The sequence below is a fragment of the Aptenodytes patagonicus genome, chromosome W (assembly GCF_965638725.1).
Source record: "Aptenodytes patagonicus chromosome W, bAptPat1.pri.cur, whole genome shotgun sequence".
Classification (NCBI taxonomy): Eukaryota; Metazoa; Chordata; class Aves; order Sphenisciformes; family Spheniscidae; genus Aptenodytes; species Aptenodytes patagonicus.
The window spans coordinates 6,364,061-6,381,384 of NC_134981.1; the positions used below are offsets into that span (position 1 = coordinate 6,364,061).

Below are 17,324 nucleotides of genomic sequence, written 5' to 3' on the forward strand. Positions count from 1 at the left end.
CTCCCAGCCTTATTGGCTCCCTGGCATTCATCGGACAACTTTACAGGCTGATTGAAGAGTAGTCCAGAAGAAAACTAAGCCACCCCAACACAGAATAATTGTCTACCAGGTTAGTGAGTTTAATCACTTTAGTAAAAACAATGCAGCAAGCTCAAAAAGTGGCAAAAGGGACAGTGTAGAACCACCTATGGGGAAATGGGAGTCTAAGTGGGGACGAAAGAGAAAAGAGATCCTTTTATTTCTGGGACAGGCAAGATGTGAAAGCTGAGTCAACCATCTCATGCAGAGTCACTCTCAGACATCAGCCCGTGAGCCAAAATTCCTTCTTAAACTGATCTCTGTTCTCAAAGACAATAGGGATAATTACCTGTGCTAAAAATGTAGATGGATTCAAAAACCATTTAGGTAAACTATTGGAGGGAAAAAAATCCATCAAGGGCTGTTAAAAGCAGAGATTCTGCTTCCAGCTTAGAAGGGCTCTTGAGGTGCAAATAACTGGAATCTGAGAGAATATGCCAAGCAAAAATCATTGTGGGATTCCCTGGGCCATTGGTCACTCTCCAAAAGAGGAAAATGGATTAGATGGACTATTGATCTTCTATGGCTCTACTTTTTGTATTCTCATTTGGAGCATTTACCTAATCTGAATGATCTTAATTGATAGTCTGGCCAGTGATCTGACTTCCCTTTCTCTTTTGTTTGAGAAAGCAAGCAAACAGGTGAACAACTCTATTTCTCAAACATCTCTGCCCAACATCTGCCTACCATGGCTGGAACAGGAGAGAAAAGTGTTTCTCCTGTGTGTTGCCATGAGACACCTATGCTGTATGTTCACATGCAAAAAAGTACCAATACCCCTTAACTGTTAATGGTTCATACTTATTATTTTCTATCCTCCATTAACTCTCTTTGTGTTAGAAGTAAGATATATTCCTGCCTTGACCATATTCTCTTCTCCACTGAATAAAGCATCAATGGAAGATCAAAGCACGGTATATAACCCTTCTATTCCTCCTAGTAACCTCTGAGATTAATTGTATATCTGCTAAACAGAGAGAGAAGAAAAATAACCAAAAACTGCATAGAAGCATGACCCTGTGGTTGCTATTCTTAAGCACTTATTAGCCAGATTAAAATTTAGGAAGGAAAAAAAGCCTTTTCTCATAACTGTGACAATATCAAAACATTTCTGTGGTATATTTTTTAATAATAGTAATTATTAAAAATGGTAATAATGATAATAATGAAAAAAATTATTAGAAGTCTTTCATAATAATATCTACCATATTCAGAATCTAGAGTCAGCCAAGAATAGAAACCATTGTTAAAATATTTTTGTCTGTTCTATGCAAAATAGGCTATTTATTTTTTTCATCTCAGCTTCATACAGGCAGAAGACCTCTATCTCAGCAACTGGTGTTTTTGATTTGACTCAATCCAACAATTCTCACCTCCCCCTGCTTTGATTCACCAAGTCTCTAACTAATCCATCTAATAAACTGAAGTGGCAAAAGGAGTGGAAGAGTGCTGCTTCTTATCACAGAAGAGCTTATTCTCAGAGCTAAGCTCTTCAGGCCTCCCTTCAGGCCTACTGTGATACTCCAAACACTGATCTATCAGAAAATTGGGACAACATCTCCTTCTTAGGTTGTTAGCAACTGTAGGGTTTTTAGTAGCGTTTCATATACACACATTCATTGGATTGAGACCCTCTGATAATCTGGGGAATTCAGCTCCTAGTCTATAGATCCTGACTGGATTTAAGTGTGAGCAAAGTGTCCATCTGGCTGGTGACATTAAGACAGGAGAGTTTATATGTTTATCCAGAAGTATAAACCATAGTGAAGTCGTGTGGGTTGTGGTTTCTAATTCATAACAAAAATGTACTGAAATTCTAGAGCATGATTCATCTCACCCTAACATCTGCATCTCAAGTTAGTCAGATGAATAATGCTCTCAAATGTGAAATACTATAAAGAAAGCCTAGGTTCTTAGGGCTAAATCAGGGTGGAATGTCATGTTATGGGTCAACTGAGAAGCTTCAAAGGCCCTGGGAATTAGATGCCTGAAGTTGGAGTGAACACCTAAGTCATTCTGTGGCTTTAGGCCAGTGGTTCTGTTATAGGTATCACAACCCACATACGGTGATGATAATTATGATTAGGATCATGTACTTAGAAGGAGCTGAAGTGAGACTTGCAACCCATGAATAGGGTCACCGGTGGAAAACTTGCTTATCTATTCCTTGTATATCGTGATTTGTAAAAATATTCCTTAAATTATTTTTGAAATTGGAAGAGACACTCATGCTATGGTTTCCTAGAGGTGGATGATTTATGATGCTCAATTCAAAATTCTTCGTCACAGGACAAATGTCTCCATTAACCTTTCTTTCATGGAAGCCGGCAGCCATCTACACCTTACTAAATCCAAGGCACCATCCATGCTAATAGCCATGCAGATGTAGTCAACTTGTTAATTACTCCCCTTGAAATGACAAGAAGTGAATTAATAGCTGTCAGATCCTCCCACTCAGTAGCACAATCCCGGACTTGAAAGAGTAGTGAAATTGCTACCTGTTATTCCTTTTCCCCAAGATAGGGGTACTTGGACTCCTGTTAATTATCATGTTTTGATTAAACAGGAGTACTTTGTTCACTTTGTTCGTGTACATCTTTGAAGTAAATGACATTTTTCTGGAAGCAGAGAAAGTAATGATATGTCTTTATTAAATATTAGTAGCATTATCTATATTGCAAGTGGTTTCTAACAGAGAAGCAAGTGCTACAGCAAAAGTTTGCCTGAGTTATCTTTAGCCTTGATTTGCAAAAATGCTAACATTTGTAAGAAATCATATTTTCTCTTCGAGAGCTGGTTCTCAGAAAAATATTTGTCACTGGAATAGTCTTATTCACATGGGTGGGACACTTTATAAGCAAAATTTAGCCTGTTTGAAGAACTGTAATACAAGGTCTGAAGAAGAGCTGAGTGAGTTTTCTAGGCAGCAAGTCATATCCTTTATAATTGTTTATATAAATTTAGTCACATCTGTGCATTCTTGCAGATTAAAATAATAAATGGTGACTTTGTTGATAACAGCATTTGCATCACGAATGATAGTTAGTGCACTGGGACAAATTATTCAGATAGACTTTGCCAGTCTTCTATCCAAATCTCTGCTGTATCCCAGCCTCTCTGCAGAAGCCCGTCATTTATAGGAGGTGACTATTCTACATCCAGGGGAATCCTACATTTCACAATATGTTGTAATGTAAGAATGTAATCAGCTTCTCCATCCATATGTCTATGGGAAAGAAGGAAGAGGGGCACATTGTTTTCTAGACTTCATCTTGGTTATATGAATTGTAGTTAGAACTTGATCAGAACTCTTAACGATTCTGTTTTTCATGGGCTCTTGTGAACATGCATTTTGCCTTTGTTAATAATTACATTTTAAAGGGGAAAATGCATATCTGCAACTAGAAAATAAAAAGTTGCAAATAGTAAAAAATTACATATTGTAGTAGTATAAAAATAACCTATGTTTCTATAGCAGAAGACATTTGTATTTTATTTCTTTGTATTTAATTTTCAACCTGCTCCTAGTCCTGAATTTTTTCAGGACTAAGTAAGTAAGTAGTTTCACACATTGCAGGTGCTCCACATAGGTATTAATTTATGATACTCTCTTCTTGCACATTCAGGTACTCTCAGTCTTACGTATCTCTCTGTGTTTATATACGTAGGTACTTACATACCAATGCACAAACACATAAAACCATACATATGTCTAATCTCCCTATAATGAAGCACCTCATGGGAATGGATAAATATCAGTACTTGGTGCAGAAGGGTCTGTTGACTTGGTGCATCAGAATATTGAGTTCGAACTGACGTAAAAGAACTATGATGCATCCAAGTCAACAGCGTGAAAACATTCACTGCATGGAGGGCAAGTAGCAGTGAAGGTGTTTCTTGTAGTCCATATTGTTATAAATGGTGGATGGCTTTGATTGATTTCCGTGGAGCATTTGCTACCATGAATGCAGACTGAAGGTGTTATGTTCACATATACTGTTACAATTTATTTGCACCATATAAAACCTTTGAGCCCTGATGACAGAGATCTGACTGTGTGCAAGGTGCTGTATGACCAGAGAATGTAGCAATGATTTTGCCTTGCTGGCCACTTAGGTCTTACATTTTTGACCTTTGCCTGAAAGTGGATACCTTACTTTGAATTTTCTGTTATACATGTGCTTTGTCTCCTTCTTGATGAGTACATGTAGATGAAAACCTCTCCTATACAACACTTTGTGCAACAAAATCACTCTTAATTTTGGTTCTTCTTGAAAGCCACCCAGGCCATTGTCTCCTTTTCCAACCGTTTTGTCAGTAAACATCATGATAATGAGGACCCAAAGGGAGAAGAAAAAACAGATTTAACTGACTCAAAGTTCAATTCACTGAGATTTCTGTTCACACAAAACCTTTTAGAGCACAGACAACGTTTCTTTTTTGTGCCTACCACAGACTAAGTGAGATTAAGTTGCTTTTGCTTCCCCTGCTTTTCAGCAGAGAATGAAAGGGTACCACAGTAATGAAACTGCAAGCTGACATTGAAGAAGAGATGCTTGTACATATCTATAGGTACAACTGCGAAAAAAAGAAAAAAAAAAAAAAGAAGAAGACAGAAAGTGCAATGGATAACCCATTTCCCAATTTGGAAGGCACTGAGTGCATTTCAGGTCACCGAGAAAACTGCCATGTAAGTACCCGAAGCTGAAAATCAATCAGGCTCCTTCAGCAGCAGTGTGTTATCAGTCTTGCCCTGCAGAGCACAGATCTGAAACATTAGGCAGCCCAACAAGAGAGAGAAACTTAATTTGAGAGCAGCTGGTTTAAGACAGATACATAATGGCATTAAAAGAAGAGCACTGCGGTGAGGCGAGAACCAAACAGAATACCCATTAGGCTGAGGAAGCTTTTAGTTTTATTATTGTAACCAGACGCAGAGAGAGTACGGTCAATGGCAGCCAGAGCCTAAGTTAAAGAAGGGAGACAAGAGTATGAAAGTAAAGATGGCTCAGTTAAAAACTACTAATAACAAATAGTCAGACTGCATGGGACTTACTGGGCCTAAACTCAAATATTTATTATGCTGCAACGATTCTGGATGCTCAACAGGTAATGTAGGCCCTGTCCCCCTCCACTTATTTAGGCACCACTTTTCATTGATGGTAGCAGGATTAAGTACAGAGGTTTATTGGAGGATCTGGGCATAGTCTAGTTTTGTTTCTGCTTTCCACTGAAGATATTAGCACCGCTTATTTCAGGGGGTCAAATCAACTAAAAGTTATGAGTTGTTCTGCTCTTTTGTTTTCAGACTTAGAGAATAGAAGTACTCCTATTATATATTATATTCATGAATTATATTCATGAATTATCTGAGGAATACTCAAGGATTTGTTTTTATGTGCCACTGAAGATACAGGAACCTCTAAAACAGAGCACAGTAGTTAGTTAAGGACATGTCATAATGCTGAACAAAGGCTAAATAAAGGAAACGAAGAATTGCATTTTCAATTGAAATTAATAAGGAGAGATGGAATGCACAACAGTAATATGCATTTGAATTTAGCAAGGCCATTTGAAAACAACATTACAGAATCTTTTCTGAAGACGTATGTGGCCAAGACCTTGGTTTAATATCTTATCTGAAAATATGTTTATGGTAATTTGAATGCTAAAATGAAAACTGAAAGATAGAAAGTGCTGTGTTTCTCATCATGCAACTGAATGTATAATGAATAAATGTATGAATTCCTTTTATGATAAGCACTTAACATGACTAATGCTTTGTTTTTTCTCAGATTATTTTAATTTTCTCAAGGCCTACATGGTAGTCTTTTTACAAGAAAAAGGCTAGCAGAGAGGTACTATCTGCATTAAATGCTGCATGACTTACCTGCTTCTCTTTCATAGAAACAGCAGAGATGCTCGAAGTGTGTGGTTACTGAAGAAAGAGTTTCTATCTGTGGATTTGGAAAGGCAGCGGTCATTTTTTCTCTGTTCGGCAAACCATTATTCTGCCTAGAACGATGTTGTCTGTTACCATCGCTTGTATAGGCGGGAGCAGGCAACTTGTGCTGTTAACACAAAACTGAGCAAAACCTGAAAGATCTGACAAAGACCTGACAAAGCTAAACGAATGACAGCATAATGGCAAACGCAGTTCAATGCTGAGAAATAAAAAGCAGCAGCACTGGGAAGGATAATCTGAAGTATTCTTAATTGCTAGAATTATGTAACACTAGGCAGAACTGGAAATGGGATATTTAAGTATCCTAGCTACTAGTCTAGTACTAATTTTCCTACTTGCCTTATTTTAAAGGATACTGCTATCTACATGAGTATTTACAGAATACAAGGCAATCAAATCTGTCAGTTCTACTATACTAAGCCGTTCATTGCTAATCACGCGTGCATAGCTCATAGGAAGGCAACCCCTGTGACTTGCTGTCCTTGTCTGCAAAATGCTGATAGCAATGCTCACCCAAATTATAAAACACTCATACTCCAGGAAAATAATTATGTGCTAAGGGAAATTTTAAGACCAATGTATTTTGATGGGCAATTCTTATGACATGCATATTTTTATCTCAAATAGGAGTTTATGTGTAGTAGCTGGTACAGTGGTTTACGTCCCTGTTCATCCACTCTCTTTTTATTTAAAAATTCCTTGTTATAAATAGAAACAGGGCTTATCCAGCCAAAGGCTCATGATCATCCTACATTCAGGAGCATCTCTGGATTAAAATGCCTATGTAGCAGATAATCTAAGCACACCAAGAGCTGGGTCTCCTGCTGTCTTTTTGGCACACAGGGAGAACAACAAGAAGCAGAACTCCAGGTGTGGCTGACTGCGCTTGGACTACCTCCTGCTGGTTTGGCACCTCCTTAGCCAAATAAAATATATTTTTGACTCATCTATATATGTGAGAATCTGATTGGTTTTAACTGCAGTTGACAGTATATAAGACAGAGAAGAAGAGCGAATATTTATTTAGAAAGAATATAAGCAGAATTAACAAATGGAAGAAAGAAACAGCTGACCTATATTTCAGGGGCTGGAACATGTCTGTAATACAGATGAAAAGCCCATTCCAACTCCCCTTTAAACTGTACACCATCCAAATCTATTTGTCATGAAGCAGTTACCTGCTCATAGCTGAAAAAGTGCTTTGATATATTTTTTATGAATCTAGCTTCTCCAGTGCTAAGATAACTGATCACAACACAGCCTTGTATTAATTATTGTACTTCTGTCTCCAGAATGATGTCCTATAAAAAAGGAAAGCTGAAAAAAGAGGATGCATTCATTTTACAAAGAGAAGCCAGATGACAAAAGGCTTAAGGAATAATTTTTTTCTTTTCTTACATAATACTGCAAAGGCCAATCAAACAATTAAGAAAAAAAAGTTAAAAAGTGCCTTTTGAAAAAATATTTTTTCTTGGTTTAAATGAGATATTCAGTAAAGGAGGAAAGAATTAATAATAAAAAAAAGAATAGGTGCCATTTAGAAAACAGTTGGAGCTCTATTTGTTTTTTTCCCACCCTGGAAAACAGTAAATAGTCAGTAATAATTCAAGCCAAGTAGTATAATTTTTTAAGCTGAAATTTTTACCTATTTTCATTTTTATTTTTAATGTTTGTAGGAAATAAAATTCTTAAAGAAGCCCATATTCTATATGGGGGGGGGGGGGGAAGAGAACAATTCTCTTTAAAAATTAATTTTTACTAGATATTTTAACTATCCAGTTCATATATATTCATATATTCACGTTTATACAGATTGTAAGGATGCAGGAGCTTTACTTAATTTTTCTCTTTGGTACCTACAAAATGCTCATTCTTGCAGTCTCTGTTTGAATCATGGTTATATCTCACAGCAATATCAACAAACTCCATCCACAATTTTTTCTTATAATACCCTATCTTTCTGCTGCATTTTACCTAAACCAAAAGCTGAGACCTTACAGTTAGCCTCACAGAAAAAGACTAATACTGAACTTAATATAAGAAATATAGTTATTGTCTGATTTATTGTCTGATGTCTGATTATTATTCTTGTCTCTTTTTTGTACCTTATCTTAATGCTTTACTGAAATGGCAGCTGGAGTTTGGCCTTTTAATAAATATTAGTCCTTAGAGCTGTAGGATGTAAAATCCAGATACACATGGCTTAGCAGCTCCCAATTAACTTTAAAGGGAGCATTATATTAGTATTATAAATTAATTAGGTGAAAGAAAATGTAATGTATTCAAACATTGTAAATAGTGTAAATATACCAGACAGCATTTGTAATAATATGAATATTTTTTAAAGAGAGGAGATTAGACACTGAGTTTTCTAGTGCTCCTGATGAATACTTTCCTGTTTTGTTTTATGTACACTCAGATGCTATTTCAGTGGAACATCTTCACTTCTGTTCTTCTCGGTCCACATGTAAACAGCATGTTCCTCTCAGATCTCAGGGTTTCTGTTTCCTTAATGTGACCATAGTGTGTACTATGTTGCCTGGACTAAAAAGACTAGCCACATAGTAGTCCCTTCTGAAATCCTTTAGGAAGTGTGCGAAGGCACCAGGATTTCTGCTTAACATTATAGCTACTAATAAAACAAAAAATATGTTAACTGGGTCCAACGTACAGACATACCCAACTCTTGATCTCTAGGAGGTTGTTTCTTTCCAGGTTAATGCCTCTGCTCTGTAGTCCAACAGAGTAAAATAAAGATGTTTGTCTATGTAATCCCTCACTTAACTCTATTTCTATTACTCCTGAGATGAAATCCCAGTTTAAAAGTATTAATTGTAGACCAGAACTAAATGGTACAGCTCTTCCACTCTTAGTTTGTCTTTTTGGTCTATACGACATGAGATGGGAAACATGGTTTTCAAGTTATGCATCTTCCTTCTACCTCCTGCACTGGAAAAATTCATTCTCTTAGTAGCCCAGGAGATCAGTGAACACAGAGTAAAGAGAAAGATAGTGCCCCTCAAAAGACTGGTTGTGCTTGAGCATTAAGAAGCTGATAGGTCGTAAGTGTGTGCTCTGATCTGATCTCTGGTATGAGGGTGTCAGCTCAAGATAGCAATTCCCTTGATAAGTGTGGGCTTTAGGACTTCCTCTTAAATGAGTGCCATAAGAAAAGTAGGTGTTAAATCTCCCATCTATTTTCCATACAAATACAGGTTGAGAATACCACTGCTTATCACACCCCAGCTGAGGATATTTTTAAGCTTTTCTAAATTATCTGTACTAACCTGCTTTTTGCACATATGCAGAGAGAGAATATTACAAAGGAAAGTCATATCTCCCTCCTGTTTCATCTCCACATTTCTTGGGGCAAAGGCAAATCCTACAAGTAAACGGCACGTTCCAAATACAATTGCCTAGAAAACCATTTAGATTCATGTGCTTGGTCAATGCTCAACAAAATATGTTTCACTACCACCAACAGAAGACGTTAGCATATATTAAGAATGAAACCAGGACAGTTTCACACTGGCACATCTTTGTGAAGTGTTTTAAGGTCAGTAGTTTGAGAAAACAAATGAAAATAACACAATGGGGTTGTACGTTCTGTGTTATCTTTGCAAAGTAAAAGAGTTATAAACATAACCTCGCTTCAGCTTTTAACAGTTGAAAGTTTACTGATTACAGTGGCATGATATCGGGGAACACCTGGAGTAGCTCAGGGATTAGACGTAGATATCTTACATTTACTTACTGAAAGCTATGACATATTCAGAAGCCAGTGGGTCTTTTAGTTAATAACTCTGAACTCTTAATTCATTTCCTTAGCAAGTATGACAGGATTTATCTAGATTCCAGCTTCATTTTTATCCAAGCTGAATTTAAGTATCCAAATGTCTCTCTGCATTAACTGTTTTAAAGCTACTGTATTAACACTCAGATTAATTAACACTTGGTCTAAGTGAAGAGAGAAATAGGACCACAGAATATTGGCTTCAGAGTATCCAGCTGCGGAGCCAAGAGTGCAAGCTAAATTTATGCAAGTCATATGTTAATTACGTATTCATGAATGTAATGCAAGTGGGCACCCACCTGCATGGCAATATATTAATAATACTTTAGAGTATTAATAGAATCTATATAAAGGAAACACCATATTTCATTTTACGTATTTTCATACTTTGTTTTTAAATTTTAGTTAAAGGATATAAATTCTACTGCACACATCATTGTCGTGCCACAATAGATTACCTGAACTGTAAATAGCCTATTTCACTCTATATGGTCCATCTTTAGCACGGAGTTTCTTATTCAGCAATCTCTAGAAAGAGATCTGTTGACTGAAACATATGCTGGTTGGAGTGCTCTGGCTTTCCTAGCAGGGCAATGTATTATACAGTTAGCTAAGCCTCTGGGTCCTCCTAATATCAATGGGATTAGGTATTTGTTTAAAGCAAGGCATGTGCCTAAGTAATTTGCTGAACTGAGGCCCCAAAGAAGCAGGGGAGTCATGGAAATTACTGGATGTGATTATGTTATTAAAGATAGCCTGCCACTGACTGCACAGGACTGGGCTGAGCTAAGGCCATACAGAATCCTTCATATCTGAATGCTTTAGTGTTTCCTTTGTGCAGGTGGAAACCAGGTTTTTACCTGCTTTTATAAAGTGTCATATGATGCAAGATATAAAGGGTACAGATTGGACTGTCCTGAGAATTCCAGCTACCTGCAATATAATCTCATATTATAATCCCAATAGTATCTCAATAAACATTGAGAGCCTAGTCCTGAGGGTCTCTGGCAACCAGGGCTTGCAGGATTGAGTCTTTGTACAGGGCCAGCCATATGCTCATGATGATTAATGACACTTCTCAGATGCATTAGATGCACTTGTCTTGTCTTCACACCTCAATGCACAGCCAAAGCAGAACATCAGTCACCAAAACCACTCAGGCTGCTATGCATTATTGTTTAATTAAACAACACAGATATTTTCCAAGACTATTTCAAGTATAAACGTGGCCTGGTATCTAAGCTCTATTTAACCTTAGGAAGGAAATGCAAATGTTGAGAGGAGAACAAAATTTAAATGTGAGGAAAACCGTTTATGCAAATAGCAGTTCACCTTTTTTGTTTTTCTCTTTCCAGATTTAGCTTGACACAAATCATGTCCACCAAGCACAGGTTTTCCCCCCTCCACCCCCAGCCATGATGAGTGTGGGGACGCTCATTACAGAATTTATTTTAAAAAATCCATTTGCATCCTCTCCAGAGGTATACAGAGGTCTAATTAATTGCTCTGGCATACCTGAGCCAGAAGCCCCCTTCAGCCACAGGGAGATTATCCCGGTAATTTAGACAACCTTTAGCTTGAAACTATTTGCTGGAAAAGCTCTGTGGAAGTGTGATGGTGGTAAGTAAAAACCACTCTGCTGCACAGCACCAGCACAACACCTCCGAAGCTTTGTGACTTAAACAACACCTATGGTCCGTGCTTTCCTTTTGAAGAGAGGCAAATTTACTTCTTTAATATTTTGAGGTAATGTAATAGAAAAGACTAGATCAGTCCCTTTTGCTAATACTTTGCAGTGATGGCAGGATTTCAGAAAGTGTCTTTTTGACTTGAAAGAAAGAAAAGTTAGGTCAGACTGGAGAGGTTTTGAAAAGCCTACTCCAAACTAGCAAAGCTATTTCATTTTCCATTCTCTGAGCCACTCCTATGCTTAGTCGTACTGCACTGTGTTTTTCAGAGGATGCCTATAAAACTCAAGTCCGAATTGATGACGAACCAGCCTATTTGGACATTCTAGACACTGCTGGACAGGTAAGTAGTTTCCCAATGTGAACTATTCAATCAGAGATAAACCCAAAGATTTTAACCTCAGATATATGGGTCACAGAGCTAGAAACAAGCTTCCCTATTCAAACATAAAGGGAGCAGTGGCAGAAAAACATTGAGGAATTAACAAAGGAGAAGATTAAAGGAGTGCTGCAGTGGTATAGTATAACTTCAAAATCTGCCCAGAAAAGACAGACAAATTTAATCAAGTAGAAGATAAAAAGCTGTTCGCTTCTTTTTCTCTTGTATGCAGAAGCATCTATCACAATCGTGGAATGAATAAATGCTGCTGTTGGTTTGTCTTATGTGTTTATCATTCCTGCTTTTCTATATATTACAGGAATCTTCTGGTCTACTTGTAGATCAAATATTTTGTTACCATTCTTCTCCCCACATTATGTTTAAACATCAAATGCTCACCCGTAAGGAAAAGATCTTAATGCCAAAAGTAACACACAGCGTACATATAATGAGTACATACATGTGTGAGCATCAGTCAGGGAATTCAGTTTCACATACAGTAAGGCAAAAGAAGAAGTTAAATGCAAGACGTCCTTCTACCTGACTCCGTTCATCCCCTTTCCATCTCAAAACATTTTTATTGTTTAATCAAAATGTTGCAGCTGGTCGATCGTTTCCTGAGGTATGCGTCAGGTTCTGTCTGAAGGCTTTGATAGTTTCATGAGTTTCCATAGTGTGTGTGTGCCTTGTACAGGAATGAGTCAGTCAACAAGGACAGCAGATCCTTCAAACAAACAAACAAACAAAAGGTTTAGGGAGTGTAAGCCTGGGAACCTTGACCCCAGTTTCCCAAATGTCTGAATGCACCTTAGCTGGGCACTGCAAATGGTGGGAAATGCAGCCTGCTGCCAGGAATTAGAACAGCATCAAGTCACATGAGTCGAATGTAGTTCAGGGGGATTGTGGCGCGAGTTTTACATGTGAATGAAATATAGGCCAATTTCAAAGTGAACTCAACCCAGTTTCAGGAATCAAAAGATGCCCTGAATTATTCTTCTTTGACCCAAAATTATACAGTCTCAGCAGTTAACCAGTGACTTGCTGCTGAGTCCCCTGTGAAAGTGTTTGATTCTCCAGAAAATTTAAGCTAAATTTCAAGGCATGTCTCCAAAGCTGTCAATTTAATTTACCCTGAATATATTATTGTAACAGGCCCAAGAAGTTTCTTATGCATACTAGTCCCAGCATAGCTTCCGCAATGATTTGGTTGGGGGAAAGAAGGAACACCATAGTTGTTACTCAATATGTCTGAAAATATCTGTACTTCTGTTGAAGACGAGGAAGCAACATCTTTGCTCACTCAGGAAGTCTGAGACTAGTCACTTCAGCCTTATATCGTCATTAGCACACAGTCATTAGGGAAATTATATCTCCAGCTGTTTAGTCTTGTAAGGCTTTATGTGTTAGGGACCTCCTGTGTTATCCTTTAATATAGTTCACTGTCTACATCTATTTCATTCTACTCCTAAATTCCCTTTAGTCCTATTTTGTAGGTTTAAAATGCTAAAAACTAAAATACTTTCTTACCCAGAGCTGAAGAGAATGATGAATCAGAGTTTACGTGTCCAGCTTTTTGCTAACGGAAAGAGCAGCCAAGTGCTATACAGGATTTCTTCATCTTCATAGGTGTGTTCCTAATTTGTTGTGGAGACTCTGAGAGAGTGCAGGATTTAAACTCTGCAAACCACAGATGAGGGTACAGTAGGTACAGAGCTCCTCGCGTTGTGCTCCTGCTTACAGACCTGTGCAGAGAAGATGGGCTACCTGTTCCTAAATTTGCATCAGCAGTGCAAATATTATTCATACAAAGGAAATAAAGCAGCTTAAAATCAAAGCAAATAATGGATGGTTAATGAAACAAAAATGTATGGTGTGCTTTTATTTTGAGCTGGGGAGTAATATGTTGCAAAAACCAAGAGAAATAATTTCTTCTACTTTGATTTTTTCCATTTGTTTTTGTTACTAGAAACATAAAAGTTTGTGTTGTTGATAAAAAAATGATAGAATCAGATATTGAGAGTTTCCTTCTCTTCCTAAGCCCCCATCAAAATCAAAGCCTCTATTTTTTTCTGTTGTTTTTTTTTTTTTTTTAAATGAGAACAAGTATTTTTTAAATGGTATTTCATTTTCCGTCAGCTTCTTTTAAAATAAAAAAAAAAAAATTCCCTTTGAAATTTTTTTTTAGATTCAGGAAAAAGGAAAAAATATCCCTATGCACTGGCCTTTTAAATAGCTGAAAATATTATGTTTTCCAATTTAAACAAAGCTTATCTTTTGTCAGTCATGTTCACTTTTCAGGAAAAATTCCCCACAAAACTGTACGATTTTTACATGATTTTTGATTTTTGATCATATAAAAAACTAGAACAAAACCTCATTTTTAATTGGAGGGGGGGATTTATTGCCAATATTATGAATTTTAACAGAACTGACAGTTGTAAGGTAAGAAAAGAAGTCAGAATAATGCAAACAGTGAAAGCTGGTGAGAACAATAACAGAGAAAGGCTGGAGAGTTTTAAGTTTTGTTTCAAAAAGGGACCAAAATATCCATAATATTGGAGGCCCACGGCATGTAATGACCACGTAATGAAATGTGGTGCAGAGATTTTGGAGCAAGCAGAGACCTGTGGCAGTAGCACCCCACTCTGCAGATACATCAGCCCAGGACATTGTACAGCCTGGTCGTTATCTATTCTACCTCATGATCCAAGTTGAATTGATACGAGAAAACCTCTGCTTTAAATTTCCCTGTTCTTACAGCGGAGACTGTCACTGAAACATGTCTCAGTGTATCTATGCTAGGAAGCTCTTCCCGCTTTCCTAGGCCCCTATTTTTCAGAAACTGTCCATTCTAAGTATCCTGGATTTAGCTGCTTGTCTTTGCAGATGTCTTTGAATTTGTTGCCTCTCTGTCTACACTACACATCTCCAGAATAAATCAAGACCTAATCCAACTCCATTGAAGTCAACAGCTAAAATAGCCTCTTTCCTCACAGAGGGCTTAATGTTACTCTCACTGAAGTTCAAACTGAAACCCTGCTGTGACTTTGGTGAAAAATCCAAAGCGCCCGGTTATGCTGATGGTGGTGTGCTCTGACGGTACCTCGCCGGGTTTCATGTTAAAGCAGAGATGGTGTAACAGCTTCGAAATCATGTTGTGGAAATCTCATTTCTCCCTGGTGTCCTCACAGTCATAAATACTTCATCATCAACTTTGAATCATGACTTTAATCACTTCAGAAGATCAAGGAGCTAAAATTGTAATTCTTCCCTATCTGGGAAACACAAGAAGTCAATACAAAAAACTGACTGAAGTTAATGTATTTTGTTGTTCTAGAGAATATGTTTCACCAAATATGCTTCTCTTTTCCCTGCTGTACCTATGCAGAATTGAACACTTCAACACTGACCAAATATTGTGATTTATTAATAATTAATATAGTTCTTTATTGTCAAGTCCAGAGTTAAAAATCAACATCTGATTTCATACCTGAAACTGGATAAAAAATATTTTAACTGATAGGTACAGTTTGGAGCACAAAAAACGTAGATGGTGCTTCAGAAATACAGTTCTGGTTCTCAACTTTCTGAAGTTAAAAAACATTGAAACAAAGTGAAAACCAGAAACATGAATAAACTATTAGTATTGCTCATCTAGTTATTGGTCTTCCTCTTCTCATGCGTATACATAGACACCATTAAATACGACAGACTGATCCTCTCAGGAAGCAGACTGATGTTCTTGAGCTCTGGATACATATTTTCTACATCATCAATTGTCCTCTAATGCTCTTCCAATATAATTTTTCCACTGAAGATACAGTAAGAGGCACATTTTTAATGTACGTAGGGCCAGTGTAAGTAGTTATGCTTCACTGAACTCACTACCCCTGCTTTTCACCACCTGCTACATCTGCCAGCGGGGTAGCCTGTCTTTGCTCACCGCAATCAACTTCAGACAGAATAAGGTTACATTTACCTCAGAGGGTTTCAAGAGCAGGTATTGCTGATGTAGCTGCTTGTAGCCGAATTGTCATAAACAGCACTTACTAGAGCAGTTCCTACCATAAGGCTCAAAATCTTGGCATGCAGCGAGAAGGAAGGGAACAAAAAGTTGATGTTGGTTTTCTTTTTCAATGGCACAGCTGAATCTAGACGACTTGTATCCTTGGCCCCACATTTGCTGCTAGAAGAAGCTGTCAATGATGCCTTTGGCTCTTCTTTAACTAGAAGTTCTCTTCTTAAACCAAAAGTTTTCTTTTTTGAGTCTACATTTCAATTAAAACAAAACCAAAAAGGAAATGAAAACAAACAGAGAGTAGATATGAGATTGAGCTTTAGGAGGAATTTTATTTAGTTAGCTTTTAACACTCTAGGCTAGCTACAATTTGGCATGTGGAGTAAATAACAAAACCTTAATGGCAATCTGCAAATGCAAATTATTAACCGTAAAGATAGCTTGAGCTTCCTTGTTCAACCATGTTCATGGGACATATTTTGAACAACTCTCCCTTGAAATTCACCCATGTGCCTCTCTCTGTCCCTTAAGGTTGGGAGAGGTTTGGGGAGGAGGCAGTTCTGGGGTTTCCCTTTTCTTATCCAATGTGTCATAAACCTCATCTGCATTTACTTGTATTTGATTTAAACTGGTGTAAACTCTTTGACTTCCAGGAAACTTGTAGGTGCAAACGAAAGGACATTCAGACCTCAAGTCCTTTATTCTGTGTTCAGTTATTCTCACAATTATTCTCAGAGACTGACAACCCCCAACTGCTCCAACCGTGCACAAAAAGCCTCCACACAGAGTTACAGAAACCTTCTGTTCACTCATTTACGCTTTCCCACTCTCTCTTCTAACTTAAAAATATATTGCTACTTCTGGAGCCCGGTTTGAATTCCTCCTCAAGGAGCATACACTGCAGCTCTCTCTCCTGCTGTATTTATAAACTGTTGACTGACACAGGAGCTTTTATTCTTGCCACAGCTTTCCTCCTGATGACACATTACCCAACCTCCCCATTTAGACCTCACACCGAACGTTAAAAGATCATCAGACAGCATTCCCTTCACCGAAAAACAATCTGAGATGACCCTATGTAGAAAAGGCAAACTTGTTTTCAGACACGTAGCAGGCAAATATGCAGAAAAATAGGTTTCTGCACCTGTCAGTGAGACAGTACATTGCAAGATTATTGCACCAATTTTTGCTTGTTAAAACGTGAGCTTTTTATGATAAACTTAGTGCACCAGTATATTTTCCAGGTGTGAGTCAGAGAATTGAAAAATTGGCCTCAAAATGTGATGGCATGCCATTTCAGGGAGCTTTCCCTTTGTCTGGAGCTGTGTGCACATGAATTCATTTCCAGGCAGACACTTTTCAACCTGACAACAACAGTGCGCTCTGTAGTGAAATCCATCTCT

General features: G+C 37.6%; 1 protein-coding gene across 1 annotated transcript in view; it reads left to right on the forward strand.

Annotated features, from left to right (window-relative positions):
* The window catches only part of LOC143171922 (GTP-binding protein Rit2), a 182,759-nt gene that overhangs the window by 61,442 nt on the left and 103,993 nt on the right, over positions 1 to 17,324 (forward strand). Inside the window, exon 3 of the mRNA XM_076361106.1 lies at positions 11,794 to 11,867. Within this exon, the coding sequence (XP_076217221.1) occupies positions 11,794 to 11,867 (74 nt within the window). The remainder of the gene's footprint in view (positions 1 to 11,793; positions 11,868 to 17,324) is intronic.